This window comes from Brachionichthys hirsutus, chromosome 9 (genome assembly GCF_040956055.1).
Source record: "Brachionichthys hirsutus isolate HB-005 chromosome 9, CSIRO-AGI_Bhir_v1, whole genome shotgun sequence".
Lineage (NCBI taxonomy): Eukaryota > Metazoa > Chordata > Actinopteri > Lophiiformes > Brachionichthyidae > Brachionichthys > Brachionichthys hirsutus.
Window position 1 is genome coordinate 5,346,455 of NC_090905.1, and position 17,286 is coordinate 5,363,740.

A 17,286-nucleotide genomic window follows, 5' to 3' on the forward strand; every position below is an offset into this window, starting at 1 on the left:
GATGCACACACATTCACACACACACACACACACACACACACACACACACACGCACACGCACACATGGTGTAGAGGTGGATTCAGCAGTTAATGTTAAACAAAGTGTGAAGAAAGTTGCTTCCTACAGCTGAAAGCTACAGTTTCCTCCAGTGAATCAACAGCCATTAGAAAAACACTGTCAGAAACATCCGGTGAAGTTTCTACGTAATAGAGGGACATAGTGCATACGTAATAATAGAGGGACATAGTGCACACACACACACACACACACACACACACACACACACATTGGATATTCAGTGTTGGGTCACAGTACAGTAACATAAAAAAGAAAATATATCTGGAGAATCTTTTTTAATCTCCATCTCACATTAAGGAAAATCAGATTTTCCTTTCCAAACCTTTTCCTTGTTCTGCATGTAACCAGCTGCATTTACTGTTAGTACTCAAAGTAATATCATTTTATTCCTGCTCAATTAAGGGCTCTTCCACTGCCAACGGAGTGTGTCCCTGACAGAAAAACACTCCGCTACAGCCATCATCCAGGTCTTACTCTGACCCAAGATTCCTCCAACACACACACACACACACACACACACACACACACACAAAACAAAACGCAATAAGACTCCACCTAAAGTATTTGTATTTTTAGCACTGACGCATGACAGGAGGTCACGGATAGAATAAACCGACATGAAACATTAAAATGCCTCTCTAATCGCAGCAGATAAATGAAGCTGAGCTGAAGTGGTTGAGGATGCCGTTTGCCCCTGACTGCTGGGAACGAATGGGCCGTGATGGCAGTGAGTCATCGCTGCCTTCTCTGCCTGTCTGGATGGACTCCCAGTGACCTGATCTCCGCTCGCTGCCTTCCTCTCCTCCGCCTTCCTCCATTTCCTCTCTCTGTTGTTGAGAGCTGTCTTCCCTCTTTACTAAAATACCCTCAATCACTTCACTTTGGTCCCAGTTAGGCGGTCTTCACTGGGCCGGTGCCTAACATGCTGCCAGGGCCGTGAATGACTGACATAAAAACCAAGTGATTTGTTATTTCTTTTTTTCTCTTCTTTTCCATCATTGCTTTATTTCTCTGTGAACTTTGCCCACCGTGACTCGCAGGAATTCCACCCTCATGCGTCGCCCCACGTTCATTGTTCAGTGAAATCCTCGGTGTTGCCTTCAAGTCCTTTATTTTTCTTCCCTGCCTCCATCTGCAGCGTTGGCCAGAACCAGTTTGCACAGCTGGGAAGCACAAAGATCTCGAAACTCTGCACAACACAAACACTTTTGCACAAACACACGACACTCGAGATCCCTTCAGCCTGAGTAACGAGTAAAGGAAACTGTTGACCAAGTCTTTATGTCAAGGATTTTGTGAATTTGTTGAATACATAAATAAACTCCTTGATAATGAACCCTTGACCCGTTCTCTAGCGCCACCATCAGGGCAAACTTTAGAAGTAGTTCATTATTAGAATGAATTAATCTTGAAAAGAAAAATATAAAAACTTATGATGTAGAAGTCTCAAAATCCTGAAAGGCCAAATGTATCAAATATGATAGACTGGACTTTAAATGGTTTTAATTCCTCGTCAGTGACTTTATAAACTGTCGTGGAACCATTGAACATCCACCAAATAACTGAACGCACTGATGAACACCAACGAAGCTGGGACTGCCTCATGAATGGAGACACATCTGGTCTGGAAGAGAGGAAGATACATTGTTCTGATTGAAGCAGGAAGTAAAGGAGCAACGAGAGGAAACAATGTTGCAGGAGAATCATGGAACCCTTTAAACCGTTTGACCTTCACTACGGTGGAAACAAAGTAACTAAACGAACGGAGCCGCTGCAGAACGTTAGAGATACATTCACAGGTGTGAGTAGTAGGACACGCACGCGCACGCACACACACAGAGGAGGGTTAAATGACCCACAACCCCACTGAGCAAAAGCTGCACCATCCCAACATGACCAGCAGATGGCGAGATCAGCCTCCTCTTTGCGTTAAAGGCAGTGTTACCTGACAAAGCAAACCTGTTTACAGATGAAGAATTATATAAAATAACTGACCGGTTGACCTGATGCATTGAACGAAGCAGGACATGAAATTAAATCCCAAAGCAAGCGCTTGCTCAAATAAGGAAGATATGAATATTTAAAAATATTTCCTTTCCGCTGAATAATCCTCCCTCCCAGTACTCATCTGTTTCAGTCTCTGTCAGATCCCACAGCAGACAGGAACTATAAACCAGTTTGTCAGTCAGTGCGCAGTGGGAGCCAACACACCCACTGTGGGTTCGCTATATGATGGAGGCTCAAACCTCAAATTTACTGCCAGGTTGCAGCTCCTTTCATGTTTTACCACCGTTTTGTAGAAATGTCATGAGGCTTATTTTCCCGAAGGCTCGAGGAGGGAAAGGCCTGTCTGACATTTTAGGGAAGGTCATGTGGAAAAACTCCAGCAAGATTATGTTTGCTAAATTAACCAATAGTAATATATCATAATCTTCAATGAGAGCTTTATTCTAATCAAACACAGCAGGGATTTTAATTTGACCAGGGGTCTCTTTTTCATCAGCTTCTATCTAAACACTCCCTTCAATGCCAGTCTTTTTTTTTTATTCATTATTATTCAAACCGCGGGAAGAATGCAGGAAGCATCTGTGATGAAGCAACATGACATAGAAATGGAGAAGTTTTTTTTTTTTTTTAATACACTAAAAATCTGAAGGCAGGTGAACAAATCAAACATCCTGACCTACAGGGTTCGGGTCATCTCTGATTGTGTGACTGATGTGCTAACATGCTAACTAGCAGGACCAGCCTGCAGCCCCAGATGTCTGCAACATCCATGAGTGCCCTGTCACTGGGCAAAGAGCTGTATGTGTGTGTGTGAGTGTGTTTACATGCACACTGACATTTTGTGTTTACAGACAAGAAGAGAGACTGACATATAACACCCAGGGGTGTCTCTCTCTCTCTCACACACACACACACACACAACTTGTTATCAGACAGCTTTAAGATTATTTTATTCCTCAGCTCTCTTTTGAAAAACAAATCTGTTCTTTTTTAAAAAAGCCATCTTGTCAAAAAACATAAAAAATAATTTGCAACCACAAAAAGTCATCACCTGCTCACGGGGGGGAATAAATAAAGCTCTTTTTTTTTTTAAGGCCGGCAGGCGCTCGTCCCAGATTGTCCTTTTCTTCCTTTCAGTGTCTCTCCATCAGCAGCAGAGCAGACTGACATTGGTACTCTGCTTTAACCCCTCTGTGTGTGTGTGTGTGTGTGTGTGTACTGTATACCTGTGTATGAATGACTGTGCATGTCAACTGTTCACTGTATTTACACAGCAAAATAAACAGGAGTCTCTGTCTCTCCAAGTCGCAGGTATCAGAGTTCGTCCCGCGAGGCTCGAGCCGCAGGAGGCGGCGAGTCTCCCGTGACGCTGTTCTGCGCCACGGGGCGAATTTGGTCCTGCTGGGCCGTCTTACGGGCCTGTTGCCGGTCCCAGTCTGTGGCCACGGCCTCATCATCCCAGATGGTGGAGGTCTCCGTGTCGCTGATGTATCCCGGCTCCCCAGTGTAGTGGGTGGGATAAATGAGCAGTGGCTCCACGGAGAAGGCCTTCAGGTCCCGTGGCTCAAAGTGAGACATGTATTCAGTGCTGAGGATGAAAGACAGACGTGGAGAAGGATAGAGGGTAAATGATCTCAGTGAAAACATCCCTCTACCCATGCATGGATTTGATTGGAAGTTACAGATCAATTTACTCTCAGCGCAGACAGAACGTTAAGAGGATATCGCACAGACAAACTGGGTACTGTGGGAACGGTGGGGCTGGGCAATGGGAGCTTGTGATGCCTTACAACCGGACACGGGCCTCGGATCGGCTGATGATGGGTTCCTGCTCGTTGGCTTCGGAGTAGCCTTCCTGTCAGTGTGACATCAGCAGACGCCACTTCTTCTAAGTGGCCCCTTAAAACTGTCAAACTCTCAACGAGGCTTCATCCACGTCCGTTTTCACCGCGTCACTTTAAGCTTTTATTTATTTTACTGCTTCATAGTGTTTTATTGTCATCGTGCATATAAAAAGGTCTTTCAATTCATCAATCAATCGCATCATTCTCATTTTTACACTCATTTCCATCAATGGACTTTATTGTTTTACAGTGTTTTAACTTTATTGCCGTTACACATTACGGTAATACGCATGTTGTAGTTCGCCTCTACATGAGCCTCTCTTTTAAACGTGCTTATTTCATTTGCTGCTTAATATTTGCGTGTCACGTCGTGACAGATCAGCTGGACGGAGTCACACTCGTGCGGATGGAGGCCAGGTCATCTGACCAATCGCCTGCTCAGAGTCATCGGCGCCACGGGAGGGCGGTGAAACCCGACACCTTTATCACAGGTGTCAGAGGACTTGCAGATGCAGGTTTCCCACCCATGTGAGGCCTTTTTCCACTTTAGCGTTATGCATTTCTTTAACGTCTGTCGAGCAGACTGTTTAGGAAGACAACAGGGTCTCACCTTTATAGCTCTCGAGCAACGCGTCTGATGTGAATCCATCTTTTAAGTACATGATGGCACCCCACCTGCTGATGCATGTAATCTGCACATTCCCATGTTGCAGCCATTTATCTCACCTTCTCTCACCGATGAATACACACAGTGAACCCGTTAATAATCTATACACACTGCACACTGGACACACGTCTCTACGTATTTATAAAGTAACATACACTCACTCAGTGTTCATCCCTACCCCGCCCCCGCACTGGGGCCTCTATCAATGGGAATCCTGTCCTTTACTCCAAGCAGCAGGAAGAACTGTGCTGGCCCACATTCCTCAAAAAGAGAGAGACGGAGGGGGGAGGAGAAGCGGGAGACACAAGGAGGGAGTTGGTGTGTAAAAAAAACGAGTGAGGGGATGTGAAGGGGGGGGGAGTTCATTTAAAAAAAATGGGAAGGAGAGAGGAGGTGAAGGTGGAGTTCAAGGAGGTTGGGACATGGCAGGAATTTCCCAAGGAAAAAAATAATTGAAATGCAAGCAATGTGTGTCCTGTGCAAGATGAAAAGGAGGAAGAGGAAGGGGTGGTGCTGGACAGAAAAAGAAAATGGGACATAACCAGGAAGGAAAACGGATAAAAGTGGATGCATGTAGGGAACCCCGGCACCGGGGTTTACCGTCAGAGAACAAAATAGAAAAACGATGCATTATCCTGCAGACTAAAACGTCTCCGGGAGGCTATGAATAGATAATTACTGGAGTAGATGCATGGACGTAGTGAGGGAGGACATGAGAGTGGCTGGTGTTGGGGAGGACATTGCAAAGGACAGGGTGAAGTGGAGAAAGCTGATTTGCTGTGGCGACCCCTGATGGGACAAGCTGAAAGTACAGTAGTATTAGTACAGTAGTAGTAGTACTGTAGTAGTAGTAGCAGCAGCTCTTCCACACTGCTGCTTCACCTTCAACCCCGTTTCTGCTCAAACACGCCTTCTGCAGCATATGTTGCATCAACAATTTCATTCTGCAGGTGGATTGCGTGACGTCTTTTCATTGCACCTGCAATCATCTATTTGTGGTATCAGTAAATATCTGCCTGCCTGCTCATAAACCTGAAGCCCCACACTGCTGTATCACATGCGCACGTCATTGTGTTTATTGTGCGTGCATTCAAACTCAAAATAAAACTGAGAGCTCACTTTGGGTGTTTGTTGAACATGATGGGCAGGAACTCATCTATCGGCAGCATCCTTGTGAATGGGTCGGCAGCCATCAGCTTCCTCGCTCCCTGCTGCGACAGAGCATAGCCAAGCGTCCAATAGGAGTAGTCCGCCTTGACCAGGTTGTTCACGCCGTCCACCGACTGCTCCGGCTGCTGCACCTGCATTCGCTTCCGCCCAACGTAGCTGGAGCAGAGACACGGGGGAGTGTTGGTCGGTTTTTGGCTTCATTTCTTTAATCTGGAATCAGCGTGAGCGTACGCAGAGGAAGCGTGTCCTTACATGAGGTCCCAGTCTAGCTGGGTTTTACCCACGTCGTCCATTATGGCCTGCATCCGCCGTTTAAACCTGGGCTCAAACCTTACGTCGTCCTCTAAAACAAGGACTCTCTCGAGGCCCAGGTCCAGTACCTGATGGACAAAAAGCACAACAACGCACATAAGACGTTGTTTTTCTGGTCACTTTAGCGCTATCTGGCCATATTTAGAATATGCATTGCATATGTATAACGCGAAATGGATGGATTTAAGACATTCAAACCATTTTTTTTAAAAAGAGGGGGAACAGAAAACTACTTTCAAACTTTCTTTTTTTTTTATTGTTTTACTTGAATTATTTTTATTATTTTATTTAAGGGGTTTTCTGATTGTCTCACTGTTCTAAAGAGAGTGTCTAGACTGTGCTCACCTTCCTCCATACAGAATGATGGCTGAGGAAGCATCCGATCTCCCCCCTGGTGAGGACTCGGCCAGAGTAAGGGTCCTTGTAGCGCGGCATCATCTCTATTCCTAACGCCTGCAGCTGGGATGTATTGAGAGTCCTGAGAAAGAGCAAGGGAACATAGCATGAGCAAAAAAGAGGAATATTAATTCACATTACACTCATCATTTTGCATCTACACCTGTTGACGGTGAAAACGTCTTTGCAAAAACTCTCTTCAAGCTGCAACAAGTCATCCATTTTTCCAGACAAACAAAGGCTGAGAGAAGGATTAGGACATTCCCAAAGTAGATTAAATAAACTGCTGGGGGGGGGCAAGCCGAGCGTGTTCCTATGGCGACACCAAATCACCGCTTTAGACAGGATGTTTGGATTTCGGTGTCTGAATAAGTTTCAGATGTGAGGCAGGCGTAGGTACGCATCAACGCTGACGCTGAAGGACGTTCCAGGTAGAAAACGTTATTTCTGTTGCTGCAGAGCAACCGAAATGCTTTTCATCAGGTCAATCCAGCCCCCGGGTCAGTTCATCGCATTCCTGTATGGCTGCTTGTTTGACCTACTTGCCGTCCACTGCGTCCATCAGCGTGGCACGCAGACCAAGAGAGGTCAATGTCTTCAACATCCTGGTTCTTCTATCCTGCCTCCGCTTCAGATTGATCAAGAAAATCTAAAAGACAATTGGAGACACATTCCTTTAGGAAGTAATATAACAGAAATAGAATATTCTTATGGCCCTGAAGTCTTATTCTTTACATATACGTCTAATCGTTTGCTTGTACGCGTGTCTCTTTATGGAGGACACATAGGGCAGATGTAAAGTAGACATAGCAGAGCATAAATAAAAGAGAAGATGGGCTCAGAGAGTTAGGAGGCGAAGGTGAAGAAGAAGAAGACATGATATTGCTGATAACTCACTTGATCAAAGACTATCATGTCCTGCGGTGATGGCGGCGAGTACAAATGCTCCGAGGGCTCAATTTTGTGCTCGACTGTAGACAGAGAGCAGGAAGCAGATGAAAGGTTAAAACCACATTAGATAACGGCTGCATTTCCCCCGGCTTGTGGGGTTTATTTAATCTGGTGTATTTAGACTCGGAGCAGAGAGAAGAGCAGTGACGGGGGCCACGGTGAATGTGAGTAAGGGTGGGGTAAAAAAAAAAAAAAAAAGCAGGCAGCGGAGATGGAGGGGAGAGAAAAGGGCTGACAGGATGAAGTCATGGAGTCACAGAGTCACAAGGAGAAGAAACAAACCTGAGAGGTAAAGTAATCAAGGAGAGACAGATAGTCTCAACATCTGTGTGTGTGTGTGTGTGTGTGTGTGTGTGCGTGCGTGTGCGTGCTTATGAACTCACTCAAAGCCTCAGTGATGGTGTGTATGAAACTCTCCTTTTCATCTTCTACATTCTGTTGTGCCTTTAGAGGGACAGGCAGGAATCCATAGTGCTCTCTGTTACACACATACATCTGCACATCTGGAACACACACACACACATTTAAAATAAATATTGACCTAAACATTTTAAATAATCATGACAATACTCAACATCTTTATCATCCACACTCCTCCTCGGACTATTCCACAATGAAATGAAATCTTTCAGTATTGGCTTGAATGTTTTTATGTATATTGATGATTCTGTCGTTACCCCCAAAAACATTGATTATGATCGCACAATTACAAGCAGTCAAGACAAAACACATGGATCTATTTTACGCTACGCTGACTCATCTGTTCCGCATGCACCTGTAAAATGCCCTCGTTGCAAAAGTGAAGATTAAGCCCGTTTCTAATGAATTAAAGAGGCCACAGTCAGGCTGCAGCTATTCAAGGTCAGCCTGGCGTTTGCAGCCCTGCTTCAAATGTCGAAGTTTGCTGTGAGCCGAGTTCTCACACCGACCTGCTTGACGCGCCGAGAAAGCAAACACCATGATGTCATCGAAAGCCCAACTGTAGTCCGGGTGAGGAGGATGGAAGGCCAGGTCCCGGCTGAACTCACGCCGCAGGTCTAACAAGAAGGTGCTGTGCACCATGGGAACGGGGAAACAGCCGAGCCGCTTCCACTCCCTGATCGGCTGGTAGTCCGGGGTTCGCTTATAGTAACCCTGAGAGAGGGTAGAGATGCACGACGCCAGGTTCAGATGCTGAATCCAGATCAGTGGATGGAGAGTCGCAGTCTCGAGGGTACCTGTGGGGTGATGCCGCACCAGAAGTTGGAGTAGAGCGAGCGCGACTCTAACATGGGAGCCACCAGGGTCAGGTTTTCAGCCATCAGCAGGTTCAGCATGCGTGGGTTGGTCAACAGGTTGTCGCTGTCTACGAACTGCACAGTCAGAGAGAAAATGTCAGTTATTAGAACATAACATTTGACGCTAAAGTAGCATTTCCCAATGGTGTTACTGCTGGGCATCAAAAGCACAAACAGAACTGGGTCCGCCTGAATCAACCCAGGAGACTCTCTGTCCCATTGCAGAAAGACATCCTATTGTGAAGAAATCTAAACCGTTTCTATCAGTATTATGAAATTATTACATTGTGCAATCAACATTTTTCAGTGGAGGGGTGGCATCATCTTTGACACCAGCATGGACAAGTATGGAGAACGTGCGTGTGTGTGCGTGCGTGTGCGTACAGTCATTTTTTTTAATGAAGCTAAATTATTTACCATGTCTGACATCTTGTTCTTACTTCAGAAGGCGTGTCCTACAGTAAGACTGAAGCACCTCGACACGCTGCAATGTTTTATGCTAGAATTCCACATTCCGCAAATCGAAGCGTCTGTATTTCTTTTTGGGTTTATTTTTGTATGTTTTTTTTCTCTTTGCAAAATTTACTTGACTTTCATTTTTTCTATTTCTATTCTAGGTATAAATTGTTTTTATTTATGTTTACACCCGATTGTGCTCTTTGTGTCTTTGCATGGTAGTATCATGCTGTTGTATTTATTTTGCAGGAGCCTTTCAGCCAAATCAAACTGTAAAACTAGTCCATGCATGATGTCTTTTTTCACTCTTACTAGTATGTAGTCAGCCCATCGTTCTCTGGCTGCCTTCAGTGCCGCCTGCCTCAGCTTCATCACATGGTTGAACCGTGATGAAGGCCAGTGCTTTGGACCCCATTCATCAGTGTAGGATCTGATGCAGAAATAATACATCCCAAATATCCAATAGAAAACACCAACCAAAAAAAAAAGATCGACACAGCAGCTGGACTCACCTGGGCTCCTCCATGGGTCTCCACTCCACAGAGTGGTAGATAAGCTGGGCTCTCTTCAGCCATTCTCTCAACATAGCAGTGGTGTTGTCCACATTATGGTCTGTTGCTGCCCTGAAACGGAAAAACACAGGATATTATTTAAACAAAGACAACTCTTTTCCATCCAATGCATGAAGTCTCTTTGCAGAAATAAGCCCCTGAGCCAATCAGGATTGTTATCAGACCCTCAGAGAAATAAGTGGATGTGAAGCAAGAGACATAATTCCTGAATGCGACATTCAGAGAGCATCTTGAGGAAGAAGAGATCCCGATTCCAGATTTTTCTAATTGCTGCCTGATGTTCCAAAAGGCTGCCTCCGGTTGCAAAGCCTCCTAATTGCTTATTTAACTGCACCCCTGGAGAATGGTCATAGTGAGCTGTCACGGCGCAGAAAGACAGCATTCGGAGGCCTTCTGGGTAACAAGCACAGAGCTCTGGGGACCAAAGCGTGTCTGCATATATTCCACTTGCGAAAGAGGATTTAAAACTGCAAAAAAAAATGATAATATTTGCACATTACTGTGCAGTTCACTATCACGGGAACATTTCAGTAAATATAACCAGCGTTTGCATTTAAATTTCCCTTCAAAGAGGAAAGATCAACAGAATGCGAGCAGAGACCTGCACACAAACACACACTCATTCGGTGAGATGGAGTTTTCCACTGCTGTACTCGCTCCAAAGGTGTAACCATTTTTAGACTGACCAGTGCATGCACACACACAAACACACACACACAACAACACTTTTGAGACTCCTCACTTATACACATTGTGAGCAAACAGTGACACGGAGACACCTGTTTGCACAAAGAATTGCACACCTATGCTTCTATCATCACACAAATGCATGCAGACATCAATAAGCTTGGTCTCGTATTGCACGTGCACGCACAAACACACACACACTGGTCAGAGAGCGGTGGAGTCCTCCTCTGTTTGGAATCTCAGTGATCTCAGATGGATAAATAGCTCATCAGACAAAACCAGCAGCTGCACAAATTATTGACTGTGTCTCCTTCAGGCGAAGGAGACACAGTCAATAGTTTCAATAATGTGTGTTTGCATGCGTGTTTGTCGCATGCCAATACTTGCAGATGTACGGTAAAAACAAAAAGACCTTCATTTTTGTTGCTGGGAATGTTTTTGCTAGAGACTGGTGGTTGAGCTCTTGCACAGGTGGTGTTTTTACTGTTTTGAATGTGTCTTTTTATGTGTGTAAAACCTTTTTAAAAAACGTGACTGAGTATTAGATCGTAACAGCCCAAGAGAAATTAAAGAAGTTTTTTTTTCATAAGATTTAAAAACCTGACACATAATAAGTAGATGTGTACACATATTGACACACTTTTCAAACGCTAAACTGCACCTTGGTGGGAGAAATAAATGTGTTCCGACACGCCGTCTTCCAACGACAAACTTAGCTCCAGGCGCAGATTTATGAACGTGGAACTTCTGGGAAGTATAGAACCGTGCAGGATGCAGAAGGTGGGAACACAGATTATATGTAAAGAGGAAGAAAGAAGCCAGACCAAGAGTGGATGAAAGAGAGAGAAAGAGGGAATTCCATTTCCATGCTGCCAAACTAATAATGTGCAGAAATCCTCTAACACGTAACTAATTTGGTCAATGCCTCAAAGAGCTCACTAACAGCCCTCCAATGAATAAATGGCCAGTCAAATTTACAGAAACCACAATAAAATGCTAATTATGTTTTTTTTTTTAATGGGCTCATTAAATCAGGAAGAATATAAATGAGCGGCCCCTTTTCATTTTCACAGCTCCTTCTTAGCAGGACACAGCGCTTCATACGTCTGTGGTAAACAGCTGGCGCAGGATGAAGGGAGCCCACTTCGACTTAGCATGTGTAGTTCAACCAGATGCATGCGCTTGCTGTTCACGAGTCTGCAGCAAGTTTGACGAAGCCGCGTTCTCATCGCCTCCATCTCATTTATCCTGGACATGTTTGCCCTTCCTCATGAGGCATCCATTCACTCCTCCTCAGTTTCAACCTGTGCAGCTTCAGAGGTTTCACCCTTCGTTTGCCAAATACTTGACCACTGCATTGCTGACATCCAGACCTTGCAGTAGATGTGACGATCTGGACTCTTGGTCTTCTATCTCCTACTCACTGATCTGTGTCTTAATATCTCCCTCTTCCCCTTCTTGTGATTCGTCTCTTCACTCCTGTTCCAGCAAACTGTATAGCCTCATTATTCTGCCGCCTGCAGTTTTGGGGTTGGGTTTCCTCTCTCCTTTTGTTTTTATGATCAGCATCTGGACAACACATGCTTCCTTAGGCCTCAGAAGCACCCTCCCGATCCATCCATTTATTGATTCCCTCAATAACTCATTAGAGCGTACTCCACAATATGTCCTTTAACCTGTTGACACAAATAAAAGATTTCCCTTCTCTCAAGGCATCCACCCGTTACACATGGACTCAATCAGCATCACAAAGGCAGTAATAAACTGGAAGATAAAACATTGTAGAGCTTCTAGAATTTTTTTTGCACGTTTGCTCAGTGCATAATAATTGCAGTTAGACCTTGCTTTGGTCCCATTGCATCTGAAGTTGCATCACTTAACATAAGCATAAACCGGCTCTCTCTACGTCCGTATTAAAGATCCTGCAGGAGCATGTCACACAGCGTGGTGTGTGTCAAAGGCTGACATCGAGCCTTATAAACACAGAGGCCTGTCCCTGAGAATGGCCCTTTAAGCTAAACACAGGTCTGAAAGGTACCATCAGGCTGGCTGTTGATTAAATAAACTCTCTAATATCACTGCCAACAATAACTGGGTACTGCATATAATTAAGAAGTAAAAAAATGCCTCTTTCTGACTCAAGCTGAGAGGTCTTAAAAACATAATAACCATGCTCGTGTGTCTCTTTGTTGACTTTGCAGTATATCGCCTCTTTTACAAGGGCAGCTGACGTGGCTCCAAAGCCTCTTGATGGTAGAAAGAGGGGGGTGGGGGGTAGAAAGAGGGGGGCGGGGGGTGGAATGGGTGGAAAGGTAGAAGAGGAAAGGGGCAAGAAGAGAGGGAAGGGAAAGGAGGGGTTGGTGAGGCAAGAGCTGAATTCCTCATGACTCTCAGGATCAACAAAAGTAGGCTGGGCTGGTGGACTTGCACTGAAGTGTAATATTCAGTATTCATATTCTAGACTAAAGGAAGATAGTCGCCATGATTACTGTAAATAGAGAAGTGCTGATTGATGGCTGAATATTTGCAGTGCAGGTTTTCAATCTCACGGTTCAAATATTTCACATCATGAATATGCAGCGATTTATTTTTGTTTTTATGGAGAGCCTGAATTAACAGAAGCGATGCTGCGATGGTCCATTAATCACCAAAAAAACCATCAACGCGAGTCGCCACGGTAATGAGCTAAATATTGATGAAGTATATAGAACGTTTTTTAAGCAGAAGATTCCTGAATAGTTAGAATAAAGAAATGTTTTGAGAAAGCGCTGAATGTCAAAGTTAGAGGAAGTTGGGGGGGGGGGGGGGTTATCATCCATAACTTTAACGGGTTTTTCCTTGCCACAGGCTGAACATTCTCGTGGGACGTTTGCACAATCCTAAAGAAAAGAGATGTAAGGACTAAGGAGTGAAGAATGGAAGCGAAAGGAGAGGAAGGAGCAGAAAAACAGGGGTTAAGCAATGAAAATGATGACACAGACATCGATGGTGCTAAAATTATATTTCCTCTATGACAACATGAGCACCGGTCTTCCTAATGAATACTCCACTGTTCATGAAAACATTGCACTAAACTCTCTCTCTCTCTCTCTCATCCATGTACGGCTACAATATAACTGGGAGTGTGCTGGAACACGTGGGGCATCCAAGCAAGAATTCACAGTCCAGAGGCAAGTCCTCGGATGTCCATTTTCAGTCCAGGCATAGGAAGGACAGAGATAAAAGGAGCAGCGATCAGAAAACTCAATTGTCTTCTCCCTTTGTTTTTATTTTGTTTTACTGCAGCTGATTGAAATTATGTGTCAAGTCTGCAGAGAAAACTTTCCCATAAATGCCTCTTTGCTCAAGGGAAGAGGGCAGGACTCTTAAAAGCAGTCAGCTGCAAGCCATTAGTTTTTTAGCTTGCCTGTGAATGGCTGGCAAAGATAAAGCTGTGAAGTTGCTGCCATCATAAAAGGAACATAAACCCACTTAGCATGTTCTGCTAATGACACCTCATCATTAGCCATGTGTAGTGTCTTTATAGCCCGTCAGCATTTCAGTGTCTCCGTGTTCTCCGTTTAGAAACGTGTCAAATCACTGCACACAGGTGCTGCAGTTCAATGTGTCTCAGTTGTGCTACCATAGTCCCAGAGAGAAGCAGTGTTAATCCTTTTAGATTAAAATCCTCTAAAAACAGTAACTGCAGCTGTTTTAGTAAATTTACATGCGAGCTGCTGAAGTATTCAGGATCGGTGAGCTCGTGTGTGGACTTCGCAGTTCACGGGCAGGATTTGAGTTTTTCAAAGTAAATTGCGCTCCGGTCCTGAGAGAGAATACGAGCATCCTCTTCTGCTGCAGTGACTTTATATAAACGTCTCCTTGAGTTTCTGCAGATGAGGCCAAATAACCGAGCAAATTTAAACTTGATTCTTTCCCGTGGATTGACTATGACTGCAGAATCCGACTCCTCGGGAGATGCTGATTGGGAGGTGATAGATCACTGTGACCTTTTGAGGCTGCTGCCAGGGAGAATGGAAAAGGGAGGTAAAGGAGCAGAGCACAAACACGCACACATATGCCATGTATGTAATGGTGGATTTTATCTCAGATGAGAAACACATTGCAAATTCATAGACTTACCGTACTTGCGCCAACAGACTGATGGTGTTCACACTGGTTTTAGAGCAGAGAGCCAGAACTGGGATCCAATAAAAACTGACACACTAAAAGCAGATGCTGCTAATCATTCACAGACAATAGCCAGCCCCACCCTGATCATTTATTCCATACATTTGGACAAATGATTCCCCCCCCTAAATAGACCATATTATATGCTTGGAAAAACTAGGAACAATTTGTTCTGGATGGACGGACTCCCAAAGAGGAACATGATCTGGGTAAACCAAAATAATTTATTCCGATCGAAAGTGTCAGATCAATATTTCTAGGTTCCTTGAACACAGTGCATCCGATTATAATTGTATTTTCCGAACTCTGATCGGATTAAATACATTTTGTCCATGTCAACGCAGTCAATGAGAAGCACCGGGAGCATTGGGAGCAGAATTTTAAAATACTCCTCAGATGTTGATGCAAACGAGACAACAGTTCCCCGAGACGAGACGACATCTTTGGTGATTTCTATTAAAGCAGCGTAAATAAAAGTAACTCATGCAGGCCAGGGACAACTCAAATATTAACGGGCAAATGGCAAGAGTTGCCTGGTTCCTAATTTAAGCCCATTTATGGGGAAAGTATGTGACCCCGCAGACTGTCCACCTTTCCCCTCACATCTTGCCTGTATTGCATGTGCTGGAGCAGAAAGCAAGTAACAACAACACCTGGACAAAACTCGAGACACAAGAACAACAAATCTCGACACCCCATCCGGACAGGCGGGGTGGGAAGTGGCGCTGCTAACCCTGGTTTTGAGACCGGCGTCACAAAGACTGTCACGAGAGCCGAGACACATCCTTGATGTCCGAGGACGATGCCTTCCGGCTCAGCGTTCTTGTCACAACAACTGAGCTTCCACTCACAAGATTATCAGCCATTGGGAAAGACAGCATGAATTGTCTCGTGATGCCTCGCAGATGTCCCGGAAAGACAGACGATGTGGTAACGAACAATGGGAGAGAGAGGAGTACATATTCTGTGGGAAGGTGGATTAACCAAACCTGCTAAATGCCTTGTGGGTAACTTCCCAGCATTGTTGGCCGCCCTCTCTCCACCCAACTATCCCCCTCGTCCTCTAAATTCCCCCCAAAAAATTCATTCAGCATCACACAACTGGTCAAAACCTGTCCAGATTTCTGGAAAAGTGTTTGAAGACACATTGAGAACATCCCAAGCAGATCTGCATTCTAAAATATGAAGTGGGAATGCTCGCCTTTCCAGATAATCTCCAATCAGTTCGGGCTCTCTGTCTCACACTATTGAAGGCTAATGTGGATTAACACTTTTAGTGGGAGCTGAAGAGTAATTACAGCGGTTTGGTTTACAAGTCGTCGAGCACTGATGATGATGATGATGATGATGACAAAGTGGAACAAAAAGCCACATGGCTACGAGAGTAATGTGGAGTTTAACATTCACTGAACAGTTTGGCCACAAAACACCAATTAATCTTTTAAAAGATTTTATTTCACGTAATATTTTCTTTATTCAAATGTCACCAAAAGAACAAATCAGTAGCAAACAAAGAGCCGCCACTACTTCAACTACTCCTCAAAATCTGCATAATGTTCTTCACATGCTAATTTCTGGCCGCTGTCTGATCACATTTATTTTCATACATCATAAACACAGAAATAGCCGGATGTGCTCCGTCAAAGTACCGTAAGCCTCAGGAACACAACCTCGACTTATCTACCACAGAAGTCTGCTTGATGAAAAATTAAAAACAGCTCTTTTCATTTAAAAATGTCAAACCTACTGAGACAAGTACTCGAACAATTCGTTCACTGCCCCCCCCAAAAAAAGTGGCATTTCAAATAATCTGGTAAAAAAAGAAAACCCCTGAATATCTGCAAATAAAACAAAACCTTCTAGCGAGGAAAGGAAGACTGTAACATTCCACCTGCCTTTAGTTAGAATTAAATCCTATTTGATTTTCTGCGTGGCCCACGTGCGCGCACAGAGACGCGCACACCTTTTACGCATGACTTCCCAGAACCCCCCCCTCCTCCCCCTCCCTCCTGCTGTCAGACCAACTCAATGTCTCTTTTCATCCCCTCACCTGCAGGTTTTTAATAGTCAGGGATTATCCCCATTCTGCTCGTATGGGAGTAAACGGGACCCCCCCCCCCTGTGGTGCCCCCCCCCCCCCCCCCCTTTCATACCTGCCAGACCTGCTGTTCCAATAAAGAGGCATTTCCGCTAGTTTGTGCTGAATCAGATTTAGGGAACAGCGATTATGGGTTAATCCTAACCCGACACGCACAGTAGCGCTTTCATCTTCTCCCGCACAGAGTGCAGTTTGGATGCCAGCGGACACGCGTAAAGATCGTAAAGCGCAGCAACAGGTCTGTTTCTTCAGAGTACGTGCTACCCGGATCGTGGACTGTAGGTACTCTAAATACATTAGAATCTGTTTAAGTGTCGATTCTTTTATAAATCTATGCCGGTTTAAGAGTCGGCGCGTCCCTCACCAGATCGCGATGCGCTCCTTCGGGTACTCCAGCCTCTCGATGCAGCCCAGGTAGTGCGGCAGGCTGTGCGCTGCGTTACGAGCCACAATGGCGATCATAACCTTTGGCTTCATCAGGCTGGACTCGGACTTCATCGGCTCCTGCACCAGCGTCACCAGGTCCGGCACGTCGGCCGGCACCAGAGAGGCCAGCAGAGCGCACAGCACACCGACGCCCACGGCCACGACCGCGCGCAT

The 17,286-nt window shown here is 44.9% G+C and overlaps 1 protein-coding gene across 1 annotated transcript; it reads right to left on the reverse strand.

The window, feature by feature from the left end:
* Window positions 1–2,778: 2,778 nt before the first annotated feature.
* On the reverse strand, window positions 2,779–17,286 carry colgalt2b (collagen beta(1-O)galactosyltransferase 2b). The gene is made up of 12 exons (XM_068743262.1): window positions 17,051–17,286; window positions 9,672–9,782; window positions 9,472–9,589; window positions 8,644–8,778; window positions 8,356–8,560; window positions 7,810–7,929; window positions 7,373–7,446; window positions 7,018–7,124; window positions 6,425–6,557; window positions 6,020–6,147; window positions 5,717–5,923; window positions 2,779–3,674 (listed from the first exon to the last, which is right to left on the reverse strand). The coding sequence occupies exons 1-12, from the start codon at window positions 17,284–17,286 to the stop codon at window positions 3,401–3,403; spliced, it is 1,848 nt and encodes a 615-aa protein (XP_068599363.1). The 3' UTR covers window positions 2,779–3,400.

Excerpts from the sequence above, each read along its gene's own strand:
- colgalt2b (XM_068743262.1), bottom strand. The coding sequence starts at position 17,286 with ATGCGCGCGGTCGTGGCCGTGGGCGTCGGTGTGCTGTGCGCTCTGCTG. Across the intron at positions 6,148-6,424 it reads ATCATTCTGTATGGAGGAAG|GTACTGGACCTGGGCCTCGA; the intron begins GTGAGCACAGTC and ends TTTGTCCATCAG. Across the intron at positions 3,675-5,716 it reads ATGTTCAACAAACACCCAAA|CACTGAATACATGTCTCACT; the intron begins GTGAGCTCTCAG and ends TTTCATCCTCAG.